Source organism: Medicago truncatula, chromosome 7, assembly GCF_003473485.1.
Source record: "Medicago truncatula cultivar Jemalong A17 chromosome 7, MtrunA17r5.0-ANR, whole genome shotgun sequence".
Lineage (NCBI taxonomy): Eukaryota > Viridiplantae > Streptophyta > Magnoliopsida > Fabales > Fabaceae > Medicago > Medicago truncatula.
In genome coordinates, this window is record NC_053048.1 from 3,325,096 (window position 1) to 3,342,028 (window position 16,933).

The following is a 16,933-nucleotide window of genomic DNA, read 5'->3' on the forward strand; positions in this document are numbered from 1 at the left end:
TGACATAGGAAAAGGGATTTGCTTACTTATTTAGTTTTGTACAAGATAACCATTATCTATGATGTAAAAGAAAGTATTTTCAAAAGCAAAAGATTTGATGTTAATAGTATTACAATTTTCAAAGAAGTAAAATGTGAATTATGACATTATGAGTCAATATGGTATATCCTAAATCTTGTGGAAGAATTCATATATTAATAGAAAAAATTTATTTGACATTTTCCGCTACGAATCAAACTCTTTTTTCAAATGAATAATAATAATAATAATAATAATAATAATAATAATAATTTTTGGAATTTAGGGTGTCACACTTGGTGTTGGTGTTGTTAAGATTCATGTTTCTTTGAATATTTGTGCATCTGTAATATCATGTTCTACATAACACTTGAAGAAAGCATGTTAGAAAGCAACACATATCAAATTCACCCTGATATCTTTAATTTAATGAAGTTTGTTATCATTAAAACATAAAAAGAATTTTGTGAACTCACATGGGTTGATCTGGTGGTGTTAGTTTGGGACATTGAAATATGCCCTTCTTAAAGTTTTAGTTTTGATTCTTCCAGTGTCAATTTCGATAGACTCAATTGACTTCTTCAAAGAAACAAGAAGACTTTTGTAATTTTCCTCAACATATTTAGTACACTACTTCTGTTCACCATTTTTGCATGCTTACAAATTTGAGCTAAAGGTTTTGACATGTGAGTGGAAAATTATTTTGATGGATTGGTGAAGATGATGGTGGAATGAAAATGTGATCTTTGAAGGAAACAGTGGCAGAAGCTGGGTGTGCGGGGGAGCCATGGAACCCCCCATTTTAAAAAAATAACAATAATAATTTATAGTATGGATTTTTTTTATATGAGCAAAATCACTTAATTTTCTACATGTATATTACGTTTTGATGACATAATTTTTTTTTTTTGGTCATAGATGACAGAATTCTTAATTTTACATGTTCTCTTTACATATCATTTATTTGGTTAAAGGAATTGATATTAACTTAATAAATAATAATCTAGAGAAATAAACAATAAAATATATATATATATGGTACATAATTGATACTTTAATAAGTCCACTTTTCTTGTCCCGTTATTACTTAATTTTGCTTCCTTTGCCAATTTCAACCATTCTTGTTTACAAATCGTTAAATTGAAATTGAACCAGTTGAATTTGATCAATTTATTTCTTTGCAATAAAAAAGTTAATGATTGACTTTAATGAGCGTAAAATGTCACTTTAAGTATTTAATGATCGACTTTTCTCTCAAAAAAAAGTATTTAATGATCGACTTTATGTATTATATGTAGTTTAAATTTTGAATGATCGAATTTTTGTTTATTACAACTTAAATGATGTATTCAATATCATTTATATATTTTACTCCATCCGTTTTTCACGATACTTGTCGCTTTTGAGTAAATCACACATACCAAAAAATCAAATAAATTTTGTTATTTTTGATGAAATTCTTTGTGTTTTTTCTATAATACCCTTAACCATTTATTATTTCATTCTATATTTCTCTCTACAATAAATATGTAAGGGTATTATTGACAAACCAATATTTAATGTTGCATTGAAACTTAAAAATGACAAGTAAAGTGAAACAAAATTATTCTTAAAAAACGATAAATGTTATCAGACGAAATGAACAATTTATTTTTATGGCGATCACCCTAAACTTTTTTATATGCCTCCGCCATCGGAAGGAAATTGAAAAATTTACTAAGGAATACAAAATTTTACTAGGGAATTTTTGGTAATGGAAGAATAAAGATTTTGGATGGTGGAGACATCCACTTTTTTGTATATCTTTATTAGGTGTTGTGGTGTTGTAACAGATATTAGGTGATTCATCACTTTAGTACACCTTATGCAGGGTGAATCACTTTGCTTTTGAGCAATATATCCTATTTTGATTTGTTAAAAAAAAAGGTTTTGGATGGTTGTGAGACTGATGTCATGACTGGTATGATTGTAATAAATGAAGAGTGTTAGGTGGAAAACGTACAAAAAGGACAGTGATGTATGTCATTGCTTAGAACATGTCCGACACAGGTTTCCTCGTTGTGATTTGATATTTTTTTAGGGTTAATATATGTTTACTTCTGTAATATTTATTAGTGATTTCTGGTTTACCTCCTTGTAAAAAAATTTGTTTAGATTTCAACCTTGTAATTTAAAGATTTTTTGATTTTAAACCTTCATTACATCAAATTATAAAATTTAAGGTACTTTCACCCCCTATAATTTGAGAGAATTACGGTTTACCCCCTTCCATATCATTGATATTTCGATTTACCCCATGTCATATCGTCGATTTTGTACAGTCAAAATTAATGAAGGTCCAAATACAAAAATCTTCAAATTACAGGGTTGGAATCTAAACAATTCTTTTTACAGGGGGTAAACTGAAAATCGCTAATTTTACAAGGGGTAAACATATATTAATCCTTTTTTTTTAATTCTAGTAACAGTTTTTTTTTAAGGAATTCTGGTATCACTTGATTCTTTATCTTAACCCAAAACGTGATTTAGGTCATGATAATCTTAATAAATGGAATAAATTAAGAGTAAAGTCATTTTAGCTCAACGTACAATATATATTTTGTGTCAAACATATAATCTTTGGTGAATGCAAATGTTGATAAAATCAATTAAAGTACAAAATTGTATTTAAATTTTCTATGGTGTCTTCCCGATTGTTTATTATTATTATTATTATTATTATTATTATTATTATTATTATTATTATTATTATTATTATTATAAATTTACCTTTTTGAACATCAAAATTGTAAATTTAATTAATTCTAGTGATTAGGAATATGTTTACTTTACACCCTTAAAATATGCCAAGAGACAAACATAACATATTGATCTACTTAAAAGACACTTAATAATACTTCTAAACTTAGGCAGGTTTTTTTTATATATATATATAAAACTCCTCAAGAGCTAAAAACATTTAACTGTTTTTAGCACATCATATGTTTTATGCACTATAAAGTGATCAAACCATAATCTATTTGTTACATTGCATGTAGAGAGAGAGATGCCTAAATCTCTTAAGTTTGTGTATACTATGATTTTATTTATTTTCCTATTTCTTATAACAAAGAATGTTGATGGTGATATATTATTTTTCATCCTTTTCAAATTGTATTATTTATTTGTAGTTTGGAATCCTTTATCTCATTTTAATAACATTATTTTATCTTGTTTTTTTCTTCATGCAGCTCTACATGATTGTGAATATGATGATGATTGCCCAAAAAGTACTTCGAAACGGACCTATAGGTGCATTAATAAAAAATGTAGGTCCTACTTCACAAGAGTGGAAAAGTAGGTCCTTGTTAAGAAAAAAAATGGTAAATGTGGCTTTTTTAAAATATCTCAATGATAGAATGAGTTCTAAACCCAAGAGAGTACACTTGGGTCGTGTAAAGAAGAATAAGCTCTTGCACTACCAAAAAATATATGTAATATACCTTTTGCTAGAACATTCCATAGATTTCATTTAATTATTGTGTTGGCACCAAATAATTGTATTTTTTATTTATTTTATTTTTTACATTCTAAGACCTTACAATTATGTATTTGTATTCTAAGATATTGGTAATAAAATGAAACTATAATAAGACTCGTCGCACAGACGAGATTGTTTTATTTTCGCATAATATTTTTGGTTTCTCTAGAACCATAACCTCTGTCTCAAACATAACTTTTATACACTACTCTGTTTCTTTTTAATTTTATAAAGAAACCAAAAATAGCTATGGCAAAATCGTTGCAGGCTTGTGTTTGCAGTATTGGTAATTCAGCGACTTTCAGTCAAAGTGAGTAATAAACTTATAGCAAAGGTGAAAATGAATATTAAAGCATATAACACAATTTGATTAGAGTTCTAAGTTGAATCCCTTCTTATGTGTTGGATTCAATTAATAAAGTTTTCATGCAATTATGATTTGGTGCTAATTACTAAGTTGAACGACAATTCCTGTGGAAAACGATTTGATGCTACTTCTTAAGCTTATCAATTAAGCTTCCTACTTTATTACTTGTTACGATTTGGTGCTCTTGTCAATTTCCTCCATTACAATGTTATAAGAATGTAGTGGAGATGTATATGATTCAATTTAAGATATGAATTAGTTTAATTGTCTCTTTAACCATACTTAGAAGTTATTCGCACAGATCATATTTATAAGCAAAAAAACAACTTTTTAGGTTCACTGAATAACTAATATGTATCTGACTTATATATATAGACCAGGTACATTAGTTATTCAATGAACCTTAAAAGTTATTTTTTACTTATAAATGTGATCGGAGGGAGTATATTTTTTGTGGATGAAGGTAATGAGAGAGATGGGACTCATTAAGTCAATATTAGACAAAAAAAATATGAGTTTTTTTAATGATGTATTTGTTGGTATCATAACATAAGAATGGAAATTGAATACAATTTATATGATAATTATACATTTCTATTTTGATCACAACTCTTGTTTTTTGTAAATTGCGATATTTATAAGTATATTTAATGAAAAATATGAATGCACATTTCTTTCAACTATTATTTTTTGTGTTAATTTTGATGTAAGTAAAATTGTTTTCAAACTCAAGTTATTTTGAATAATTTATCTTTTGATGGAATTAATCCACCACTTAAATCCAATTGCCTAGGTTTTTTTTCCCGAGTAAATTCCATTTGTTTAGTTTTTCTTGTGTGTCCAAAGTTTGAACCCCAAACCTTGCACAATATCATACATTATTCATATCAATCGAGTTAAGGTCACGAGGACGTCCATTTGCTTAGTTAATATCAAATGAAATTGATTAAATTCCTAAACATATTATTTTGTAACAAATTGAGCTATGAGATAATGAATGATAAGGGACCAAAATGTTTCTTCCTTAAAAAATTCTATTATTTGATTCTCTATCTTCTTCCTTTCTTCGTTCCCAAGAAAACCCTAAAATCAACCCTTCCAAATTGAGAACATTTCATCATCGCAATGTTGAATTCAATTCTTCTTCTCATTGCTATTGTCCCTGCATTGATGTGTAACGTTGTGAATTCAATGCGGTTTGATCTTAAATCTGGTAATCCTAAATGCATCGTTGAGGAAATCATGAGCAATGCAATGACCGTTGGTAATTACTCCGTCGTTAATCCGAATGAAGGTTATCCGATTCCTGATTCTCACAAGCTAACTGTCAGGGTATGCTTATAAATCATGATGATCTATGAAGCACCGACACATACAGACACCGGACACGACACACAGACACGGATAGTAATTTAAAAAAATGGCATATTTGAATATAATCATATATGTCGGTGTCGTGTGGAACACGTCTTAAATATTGACACGTGTTGGACACTGGACATGCCTTCAATAAGAAGTGTCAATGATAAATGATGATTTCAATCAGACAACTTTAGTTTTGTATTTGATGCATTTTAATTTCAAATTTGGAAATTTTAATTCCACCATTTTGATTCTGAAAGTGTAACCTGCTGTCACGTTGGTTCTTGAATGTATTGAAACTGCAAACTCATTTACAAGTGTCTTATATATTAGTCATTTTGGTCTTCAAATATGTTTTAGATAGTCATTTTAGTTCTCGAATGTTTTTTCGTTGATAAGTTAAGTCCATAAAATTACTAATAAAAGAGGTATCAGGGATGTTTTTTTTTTTAAGAAAGAGGTATCAGGGATGTGTTTGCAATTTTAATACGTTTAGGAACAATAGTGATAACCTCTCACACATTCAGGACCAAAATGATTATGTGTCATTTTTATTAATCAATGTTATTATATTATGAATTAACTCCAAAAAATGTGCCCTTTTATGGAAGTCTTAAGGTAGAAAATGTATGAGATCAAGAACAATTCAAAATTCCAATGGATTAGCTATTCTCTTCTTGTTATAAGGTTTATGTTAATTTGTGTTTATTTGAATTTGTACTTTTCAATTTTCTGAATATCAAATGGGACAATTTCTTCTGTGGACCGTTGCTTGAAAATTGTTCAAAAACACTGATGACGACAGAGGTGCCACCTTCCAGAAGTAGCATTTTACTGTCCTCTTCGTCCTCGTGACTAAGAAGGTGACTTGATCATTGCCGGTTTGACAAAAACAAACGAAAACAAATATGAGCTGAGTTTTGAGGCACGCAAATTTATTTTCTATTGTTGTTTCCAAATTGACATCAATCATAGCACTTTCTCAGGCGTTGCAATAAGGAGGACAATAAACTTCTACTTCCAAAGATTGGAGTCAGTCATCTTTGGAGTTTCAGACAGTTTTCAAGTACTTGTCCGCAGTGATCCACTGTCGAATTTGTCATCAAGTTACTCATATTTTATATTGGTTTTGTATAATATGTCTGGTTATCAGCTTCGTTCACCTTATGGGAACAAACACCACTTTGGTGATCGTGTGGCTTCTGGTAATTTCGCATTTACTACAGCTGAAGCTGGTGACTACACAGCTTGTTTTTCCGTGCCGGATCAGAAACCCACAATAACTGTGACCATTGATTTTGAGTGGAGAACTGGGGTGGCTGCCAAGGACTGGTATAAGATTGCAAAAAAAGATCAGATTGACGTAAGTCTTAGTAGAATAGTAGTGTAATGTTTGTTGACATAGCATCGAGATGTGCATGATTGGTATCACTAGCAGAGGATTTTAGTATCTTAAGAATTCACCACAGTTTCATCTGTGATATCGTGACTGATAGGATAAGATCACATGATTAACTTATCTTATTCTGCTGGCATATCAAACATGAACTAAGACATAATATGATAGTTTATCGTGAATGCGTGATTTACCTAAAAGTGATTTACATTTTGCATTTTCTAAACTGAATGCGTGATAATGCATGTAACACTACTGTCATTTCCGTCTGTCATTGTTATTTTAACATTGCTTGAAAGTTTCTTGGTGAATGAAGTTGATAAATAGGAACGAGTAAACTGATTCTATAGTTTAAACGAACTTTTTTTCACATTTGTTATAGGAATTTCCTGATTTACAAATGTAATTATCCGATCATGTGTGTTTCCTAACGTGATGGTTTTTTGTTTCCATCTTAGGTAATGGAATCTGAATTACAGAGGTTGTATGACACTGTCCTATTCATCCACGACGAGATGTTTTATCTTCGGGGAAGGTAGAAATGTTATGATATCATTTGATCTTCTGGCAGCAATGTTTACTGTGTCATTCAAAATTTCTTCTATATTGTACTCAACCTTTATGAATGACTTTTACCTACATGTGTACTATTTTTCCTCAAGGTTTGACCTTACACTATGCACCCACTAGAGAGAATTTTCTGACTCATTCTAATGAGAATTTTTGTTGTCTTTTATTTCCTTGATACAGGGAGGAAGAGATGCAAGATCTTAACAGAGAAACTGATAGAAGGATGTTTACCTTCATTTTCTGTTCAATCATCATTTGCTTGTCTGTTGCTGGTATGCAACTGTGGCATTTGAAAATATTCTTTGAGAGGAAGAAGCTCCTCTAAGATCCTTCACACAAATTGTATCCACTTGGTTAGCTTGGATAAGAACTTTTGATGACAGATTGTTCCTAATGTATCCAAATTATTGAGATTATATTTCTCTTTTATGATGTATATTGTTGATTAGAAATGGGGAATTATTTTTGGGTATGAAAGTTTTGATGTTAAATATCGTGGTGTCTTTTGATTTTTGCGTGTATCTTTGAAATTTGTAGAAGTCGTACATGTCACATGAAATAAATAAAACAAAATTTAGTTTAGACAAAAATATCTATAATATGTTGTTGTTGTAATCACAAGTATTTTTCTTTCGTAAATTGTGATCATTATAATTATTCAGTGATGAACAATCATCGATGGATCTTCTTTACAGATATTTTACATGTCAAGAATACAGCGTTCCTTTTTCTTTTTTTTTTACATAAAGAATACAAGGTTCCTTATGTCTCATGCAAAGTAGAATACTACTCTTTATCAATTTTGTATTCTTTGCCACTCAAGTGAAGTCAGATGTTTCTTGTATTTCTTTCTAAAACTACCATTTTCTCCTTCATTTCGTAGTCTTGGCTTTGAAGAAAATCGCATTCACTGCAGAAAAAACGGTTCTTCTACTCTGACACAAGCACACTGTCAATTGAAATCGTTACGAGTCATCTTGAATGATATGATTTGTTCGGAACGTCATCATTTTTTCAACATTGACACTGCAACAAAAATATTAAGCAATAAACATTAAATATCATATGTATAAACATCGTCACTATTAAGGTAAAACAATTTTTTGGTACCTCAAGTTTGTTGTATTTGTGCCTTGAACCATGACAGCATGTGTTGCATAATACACTGGCAACTAACATTTTCCTATCAAAAAAATACTTTCAGATAAATGTTATGAGCTTCCTTCGCACAATTGCAGCTCATTAAGTTAACCAAACCAATCCACCTAACTACTCCACTAACTCGAAATACACTCTTATTTATTGTATCGTAATCAACCTAACTACTCCACTAACTCGTTTTATCATTGAAATCAACAAAACTTATCATTTTCTTAAGAACTATGCACAACTCAAATAAGACACTTATAATAACACAGATGGAGTATATCACAGCAATAATATTTTTCTACCATTACCCCTTCAAAGATTTTTTTTCCATCATGTGACTCTGAGATAATGAATTATTTAAGATTTATTTCCACTGTCACATTACCAAAGACTTTATTCGTGGTGATGATACTCTCCATTATGAATGTCATTAAAATTATATATTGTATGAGGGGAGGAAAAGTGGAGAACTTGTAGTAACTGAAAAAATATAAAAACATGGAAAAATGAACAGAGCAATTTACTTACCTCGGGCTGATACTGCCGTAGATATAAAAGTTATACTGGTATCATGAAGCTACTCGCCAATACTGCTGTCTAAGTATTATAATTGTTGCGGCCAAAGCTTCTTTTTATCTTTTTAAGTAAATTCTCCAAAGATCGTAAAATCGGACGATTCCACGATTAACTTCGCGATTTCACTTGTGATCTTATCAGAAAACGATTATGCATGTGATCTGGCCGTTCCAGGGGAGTAGGATCGTAAAATCCCAGATTTTGATAATATTGCTGATAGATGTGTGCATTGCTTTTTGTCTCGTTTCACATTGATGCTAGCAGAAATTCCTGTAGTGAGTGAATGGAATATTTTAATTATTGAACATGTGGAAAGCCTTAATGACCAATATACAGACCCTTGCGTACTAGTCATTTCTGTATCATCTGCAGACCTTATTTTATAAACTATTAGCATTCCTCTCTTGATGCATTTATCACTTAAATCACACATACTTTCAATAAACTGCGAGTACCCTAAATATAAGATTTTAGAAAGAAAAAAAATGAAACATGTGCAGACTCTAGGTAATTTACCATAAATGCGTAAAGGTGAGTGTGTTGGGTATTGGATGAGACTATGCCGTATTAGCAATATAAGATGTTCATTCATTGAGCCCTGCTTTACAACTGAAATCCTTAAATATGGCTCAAGGAACTGGAATTAGCAGCATGAAACAATTTTCATATAGACCTGCAATGTAGAAAGACCAATTAATTAGAAACAAATTCAAGCAAAGGATACATGATCATGTTCAGGCAGTTAGCTACATATGACTACTTATCTCATCAAAATTATCAAATAAGAACTTATTAAAAGTCGCATATGCGAAGCTAAAAGTGTCAGACATATGATTAAATGATATGACATCATCTTGTTTTGATGCGTGTAGGAAAAGGAAGGGAAACTGAATTCAAGTTTTTTTGACCAAAAATAACTTATATTATTTCATTCATCACTATCGTAGTAATACAAGATGGAATCAAATCAAAGAATATATCCAGTTAAAAAGGCATTTGGAAATCACTTAAAATCAGAATAATAACTTTATAACAAAAAAGTTAACAAAACACCAGATTCTTAACTAGAGGAACAGCAAAGTATTTTTCCCGACACTGATTTGATTTGACCTAAAAGCTATCCACGGAGGGAGACAGAGAGAGGAAAAATTGGAAGCAAAAGAGGAAATGCAGATGCAGGAAATTTACCTGCAATTGATTTGACGTTTAATATAAATATCAACAGTATATCAGCAGCATTGCCATTGATGTAGGATAAACCTAAAGAAAGCAGACACAGCTTAGCTTGTTAGGAGAGAAAATGAAAGCACCCTACAATGTGATTCTTGAATGAGCATTATAGGGTCACATTAATATGCAAGAGGGCCAAAGGATATAGATACCATTATGATGTTATCAGCGGAAATTGGAAGAGCAGTTGGCACATGATTTAATACCACCATCAAGTTCATAATTGTATTTGCAGTGAGTACAATATCTAAAACTAGGGTGTACAACTGTTTAGGTCCTGCCTTGAAAATGCTCTCAAGGGGGCTCTTTATAGCCTTTTTTGGGCTTGGTTTTCCATGACTTAGGCCCCAAGTAACTTGGGCCCTAAGTCACGTTCAGAGCGTTCTAGGTGTTTCTAGAAGCCTTCTGAGGTGGCGCCCTAAGAAGGACGCGCCTAGGGCTGTTCTGGCCCTTCTGGAGGGCGTTGTGCCCTTAATTACACATTGATGGTCCACAGCTCCACAAGCACGAGTCTTGGGACAAGGCAAAGTGATTTATTATGAAGTTGATGGTCCAATAATGTTGTTCATATATACAATGCGTCACCACGTCCATTTTCAAAACCAACTATTAAATTATCCAAAAGAAGTGCAACACTGAAAAATGTACCAAACCAGGCGAGAGGAAATGGATTTATTATATACTCCTCTTCTAAATAACTAAAACATTAGGCCATGGCAAGTAAAAAACACAGAAACAAGTAAGGTGAAAATGGAAGATGCAAGAGAATAAGTTGTTTGTTGCCAGGTAATCCAAAGAAGCAAAGAAAGGCATCCAAATTTATATCGCGATAAACATAAACTTTTCAAGTTCAAACAAGAATTCATGAAAATAAAAACAAACATTTAGCAGCATGAAAAACTTTTTGAATTTGTCTCACTTATTAATAAGTATCCAAGCACTCGCAGAACTCTCAGTTAAAAGCTAGCTAACAAGGGGGAAGAACCCTATATTACCCAAGTCCCAACCACAGCTTTGCTCTAGAGAGCTGACGTCCCAGAAGTTGCACACTACAATGCTTTACTCTGCCTTTCCAGTCAGACCCTCTGTAGGTAGCCCTTTTCGAGCCACCAACAACCAGCTTTGATACCAAATGATGAAGTGATGACTATCCAAGCATGAAAACCCTCCCATAAAAGCTAGCTATCAAAGAGAAAGAACCAAGCCACTTAAATACGCCCCCAGACATCCTATGCTACTTGGTGCTGAACTTAAGCAGCCATAATACTCAAATTCCTATCACTTCCGTTCTTTATACAATCATATTTGTATATCATTTTACTAATAATTCAGTGTAAAGAAGATACATACCTATGTGCAATGACGTCGTCGTAATCAGTTTGTGTCTCTCTTCTCTTTCCAATCTGCATGAAAAGATTAAACAAGATTCAGTTCAAGTCAAAGAAAAATACTCAACATGATGTGATTATGCTTCACCTTTGGGTATCAACGATATAGACTTTTATAAATGGGACAAATCCAAGCAGTAGCAATAAAACTGACTAGCTCCGATGAAATTGCCTCTTATTAGCTTTTTGAATACAACGTTTTAAAGTTGCGCCTGGTGTCATTCCCATATCAATCATTTCATTATACAACTGGAAGGCTATCTCCGTGTGCCCGCTGTTCAACAAGCCCTTAATTATAACTGTGTATGCAATGACATCAGGTTTGATCCCTCTTTCCTTCATATCCTTAAAGAGTTCATGAGCCTCTCGCAAGCAATTCATCTTACAATAACCATTAATCATAATTGTATAAGTTACAGCATCAGGTGTGATCCCTCTTTCCTTCATATCCTTAAAGAGCTCATGGGCCTCTGGCAAGCAATTCGTCTTACAATAACCATTAATCATAATTGTGTAAGTTACAGCATCAGGTGTAAATCCTGTATGGATGAACAAATTAAACAAAGTGTGAGCACCTTCCATATTCCCATTACAGCACAATGCAGTAAATATTTTTGAATACATTACTTTGCTCGGTTTCATATTCATCTCCAACATAGTGCGTAGCAATATAAAAGCTTCCTTAAGTTCATGGGATTTTTCAATAAGGGCAGCTTCACAATAACCGTTCACCAAGGCAGTATAGATTTCAACACTTATTTCAACACTTTCACCTTTCAGCCAATTAAAAAATTCCTCGGCTTCTTCAACCTTGCCTGCTGAACACAAACCTTCAATGATAATCTTATGTGTAGTAGAGTTCGGCTCAACACCTTGACTCTCCATATAATTTAAAAGGTCCATTGCCTCAAAGTCAGTACGATTTCTAAAAAAACCGGCGGCTAGTACATTATAAGCAACAACATCAGGTTTAAATCCTCTTTCCTCCATTTCTTTAAATAAACTCTGGGCTTCGATGGGTTTACCCTGAAGAAAGTATCCATTGATAAGGGTTGTGTAGTGTTTCATATCTACATCGAGTTGCATAGATTTCAACTCATCCAGCATACCTACTGCATCATCCACCTTACCCAATTTACACAAAGCATCAAATAAAATATTGTAAGCTTTTCTGTCAATAAACAAGCCCGATTCCTTGAATTCTTCAAACATATCTACCACTTCCAAAGCCCTTCCCATCTCATCCAAGCAATGGAGGATGCAACTAAAAATCACACAATTTGTCTTTATACCCCGAGAAATCATGCTCTTATATACGGCTAAAGCTTTATCAAAATTACGGCTGTTACAATAACCATGGACCAATGCACAATAAACATACACATCAGGAACAAGTCCTTGCTTTTCCATCTCTAAAAACACACTCTCAGCTTCATCTAATTTCGTTTCATTACAAAACCCACGAATAACCGCGGTGTAGGCATATTTATGTACATGGGCATTCCTCGTTCTGTAATCTTGGAGCACCGCATATCCCAAATCCGATCGGTTATTTTTGCACAGCCCCTCAATAAAAGTTGCATAGCAATAAGAATCATCATCCACCCCTGCTTCCTTCATTTCATCAAACACACGAACCACATTTTCCCAATCACCCTTCTTACATAGCGCCTTAATGACAATGGTATATGTGTACTCGTTGAAGATCAAACCGAAACTCTTAAATCGCACGAATAAACACAATGCCATATCGACTTCATCATGTTTAACCAACCGGTTGATAAGAAAGTTAAAAGATAATATATTTGGCAAAATCACAACATTCTTCCTAGTTTGTAACAAGAAATCAATAGCTTCAACAAACATATTTTGACTAACACACGCTTTAACAAACCCATTAAAAGCATTAAACAAGTAATGATCTTCATTCACATCATTAACACCTTCAAACAATGAATCAAACAAAACATTGATTTCAAAACATGGGTCTTGCTTAGAATGATCAATGATATCAAGAAACAAAGAATCCAACTTTCTATCTAAATTATAGTAACATAGTATTCTAATGATGGAAGTATAGGTTTGAATATTGTGAGAAAACCCATGTTGGTTTTTGAGTTGAGTAAAGTAAGAGTAAGCAAGTGAAGGGTTGTTTTGATAAAGATAAAGTTTTTGGAGGATTTTGAAGGTGTTAGGTTCAAAAGATGAGATTTTTGAGGGTTTTGTGAAATGGGTTTCTGAGGAAGAGAGTGCAAGTGCTGTGGATGATGAAAATCTGAGGGTTTTGTGAATGGTTTTGGATTTGGAGAATGAGTTTTTGAAGAGAGGAAGAAGAATGAGAGAAGGGAAATTGAAAAGACGAAACAACATACCATGCCGGTGGTGCTGTGATGAATGCGTGCGGCAGAGTTGCGGCAGAAGTGAAGTGGCGGAGGAGTATGACGGCGGATGTGAGGTGGCAGCGGAGTATGACGGCGAGGTTAGAAGGTGCCAAACATTTTCGATTTATGCTATTGTTTGTGTTTCAAACACAAAATTTAGAGTAATGTGTTACTCCCTCGTTTAAAAAAAAAAATTGTCACTAATTTCACTTTTTAAAGCAATATTAATTAATATTTTTTAATTATAACTTTAATTAAATTTTTATTTTTTTTTAACAAATCAAAATGGAATTATATAACTAAAAGAGAATGATCCCGAAAGCACAAAGTGTGCCTTAGAGACTATTGCAGAAACCAAGAGTTACAACGATTGCAAACAGAGCACAACAGAAAAACAGTAGCCTATATCCAAACAAACAAGAGGGTTAGACCACCATTGTTGTGTACCATGAACAAAGGTAGCTTTTTTAGCTTTCAGCCAACCTAAAGACAACATCTTAACCTTGTCTAGCAAACATGGAATGGGAGTTATAACATCATTAAATAGGCGATTGTTTCGTTCATTCCAAACAACACAGGCACACATAAGACATAATAGTTGCATAAAAGAACGTCTAGCATTAGCACCACTTGTCAAATGAATAAACTGTAAAAAAAATGGTCGGAAATATTACCAGTGTCCACCCCATAGCAGCCAATCCAATCGCGAACATATGCCAAAGGGAACCAAAAGTATTACACAATAAAAAGAGGTGTTGTCCCGTTTCAGGATGTCCGCAGCCAACAACACACAAGGACATGTCAGCCGCCAGCACCCGTCTAGCTATCAAATTTGTCTTTGTTGGTAAACGATCACGGATGAGCATCCACACAAAAACTGAAACCTTCAAGGAAACCTGATTGTGCCACACCAAATCCAAAGCATCATCCTCTCCATGAGGTTCGTGAGAGGTTAACAAATCATATATTGCATTTATGATAATGAGGAATGCGTCAACACTTGAAAAGGCTTTTAAAATCATTTTTCTCTTTTTTTCACTTATACATTTTCTTTTAATATATGAGAACTGAACAAAATGTTTAGTTATTATGGGCTAGAGGGAGTTATTTGAACAACTATTATTTTGGACAACTTACCGAACAACCAAAATATATATATATAAAAAAAAAAAAGGCAAAAGCATCCTTAATGGTAAGTGCTTCACATATTTAGCACTAGATACACCCCCTCATTGTGGAGAAAATGTTTGGTGTTTATTGAGAAGAGTGACTATGTAAGCACCCGCTCTATTTAATTTCCTTGAGCCATATGTAATAAATTATACACAAATCGGTAAACTTTCTTTGAAATACAATGACATTGAGTTATTAATAAGGCATATTTAATAATTTTTTTGTGATGTGTTGGGTTGAAGAGATTGGATGTTTATTAAGTAATATCATTGAAAATTATAAAATAGGTGATGAGTGCGTGCATAACCCACTTAAATACCCAAAATGAAGTGTTTTGTTGTAAATAGTCGAAGTATTGACACAAACAAAAAGAATAGAGAGAAAGTAAAAACAAAGTGAGTATGAGAGAAAGTTGTCATAATATAATTGTTTAAATATCATTTTTCATTATGAAAACAAAATTTGTTTCATTTTTGACACCTAAATTTTTTTCTTTTGTTTTAGTTTGAATTTTGACTTTTGAGTGTAAAAGAAGTTAAATTTTACTTTAAACCATTGGATCGTTGTTTTTTTGTTACAACCATTGGATCATTGTTGTAAACTTGTGGGTCATCCACATTGATTACTTTAATCTATTTCTCTTGTCTCTCACTCATTTTGGGTTTGCGCTTTATTACGTTTTTCCTCTGATCACTATTATAAGCAAAAAATTATTTTTTAGGTTTATTGAATGAGTGTTGTATATGACCATTAATATAGACCACATACATCATTTATTGAATGAACCTAAAAGTTGTTTTTTGTTTATAATAGTGATCGGAGGGAATAATTAATGATTATTGATTGTCTGATTGAGATCATATAATTTAAAGTTCAAAGTCGATAATTTTAGTTTTGAAAAAATTAAAATAAACTTTTTCTTTTTAACTCAAACGGTTTAAGGTTGTGTGATTGTATTGAAGTGAAAATAATAATCACAATAATGAGAAGTTTAAATCGTGACTTTTTTTAAAATAAACTCTTAAGTTTTCTTTCTCCTTCATTTATCGAGAAGGGGTGGTATTAGGTTAATTATGATTTACTATAGTCAGAATTTTCACACAGTCGCACATTTATTACATTAATAACTATCTGATCTTGATCAAACAGCTCATAAAAAAGTATTTAAATTTTATTTATAATTCTGTTCTCAAATCAGGGTCATCTGATCATGATCAGACGACCTCGAGAATGCATGACTGCGTGAATGTGGTAAAATGCCGATTGCAGTCAATCACGGTCCAGTATTAGGTCATTTTTCCCCTTTCTTTCAATACAAATAAGCAGATTCTTATTTCCTAGATCTTACACAAACTCGTTTCATGTATGTTCACACAACCTTGGTTTAAGTACATTTACATAAACTTAGTTAAGTACGTTTACACAATATGAGTTCAAGTACAACATGTACATTTATTCAAAAAGAAAAAGTACAACATGTACATTACATGTTTCTATATCTTACTCAAATCTAGATCAAATAAGTACATTACACGTAAACTGGATTCAAGTACACCTACACAAACTTTACACAACTCAGTTCAATTCAAGTACAACATGTGCATTATGAGTTTTGAGATCTTACTCAGTTCCTATAAGTACATTACACAAACTCAATTCAAGTATGCTTACACAAATTTAATTCAAGTATGTTTAGGCAAATCGAGTTCAAGTACAACATGTACATTATAGATTTTGTCAAAATCGTTTTTCTTTCTATAATATATTTATGAGTTTAACGGATATGCTATGTCTGTGTAAATT

At 32.3% G+C, this 16,933-nt stretch overlaps 2 protein-coding genes and 1 long non-coding RNA gene across 6 annotated transcripts; 2 read left to right on the forward strand and 1 right to left on the reverse strand.

Annotated features, from left to right (window-relative positions):
* The first annotated feature begins 2,985 nt into the window (after positions 1-2,985).
* On the forward strand, positions 2,986-3,678 carry LOC11423000 (uncharacterized). Its single transcript, XR_003007305.2, has 2 exons — positions 2,986-3,140; positions 3,249-3,678. It is a non-coding gene; the product is annotated as an uncharacterized lncRNA (long non-coding RNA).
* A 1,352-nt stretch (positions 3,679-5,030) lies between these two features.
* Positions 5,031-7,558, forward strand: LOC11416317 (transmembrane emp24 domain-containing protein p24delta9). The gene is made up of 4 exons (XM_003621243.3): positions 5,031-5,237; positions 6,421-6,630; positions 7,122-7,198; positions 7,414-7,558. Exons 1-4 carry the CDS (start codon positions 5,031-5,033, stop codon positions 7,556-7,558), a joined length of 639 nt encoding a protein of 212 aa, XP_003621291.1.
* Positions 7,559-7,839: 281 nt separating this feature from the next.
* Positions 7,840-14,118, reverse strand: LOC11420328 (pentatricopeptide repeat-containing protein At2g26790, mitochondrial). Of its 4 annotated transcripts, XM_039827795.1 has the most exons (8): positions 11,665-14,118; positions 11,539-11,591; positions 11,184-11,370; positions 10,147-10,218; positions 9,475-9,631; positions 8,911-9,228; positions 8,344-8,416; positions 7,840-8,259 (listed from the first exon to the last, which is right to left on the reverse strand). In XM_039827795.1, exon 1 carries the CDS (start codon positions 13,944-13,946, stop codon positions 11,730-11,732), a length of 2,217 nt encoding a protein of 738 aa, XP_039683729.1. In that variant the 5' UTR covers positions 13,947-14,118; the 3' UTR covers positions 7,840-8,259; positions 8,344-8,416; positions 8,911-9,228; positions 9,475-9,631; positions 10,147-10,218; positions 11,184-11,370; positions 11,539-11,591; positions 11,665-11,729. The 4 variants fall into 4 exon arrangements, with proteins under 4 accessions (XP_039683729.1, XP_003621292.1, XP_039683730.1 ...); XM_003621244.4 differs by lacking the exon at positions 11,184-11,370; XM_039827796.1 differs by lacking the exons at positions 10,147-10,218; positions 11,184-11,370.
* Positions 14,119-16,933: the final 2,815 nt, after the last annotated feature.

Bases quoted from the DNA above. Each gene is read 5' to 3' on its own strand.
- LOC11420328 (XM_039827796.1), bottom strand. From the start codon at position 13,946: ATGTTGTTTCGTCTTTTCAATTTCCCTTCTCTCATTCTTCTTCCTCTC.
- LOC11416317 (XM_003621243.3), top strand. From the start codon at position 5,031: ATGTTGAATTCAATTCTTCTTCTCATTGCTATTGTCCCTGCATTGATG. The intron at 5,238-6,420 runs GTATGCTTATAA...TCTGGTTATCAG, and splicing joins CTCACAAGCTAACTGTCAGG to CTTCGTTCACCTTATGGGAA. The intron at 7,199-7,413 runs GTAGAAATGTTA...TCCTTGATACAG, and splicing joins ATGTTTTATCTTCGGGGAAG to GGAGGAAGAGATGCAAGATC.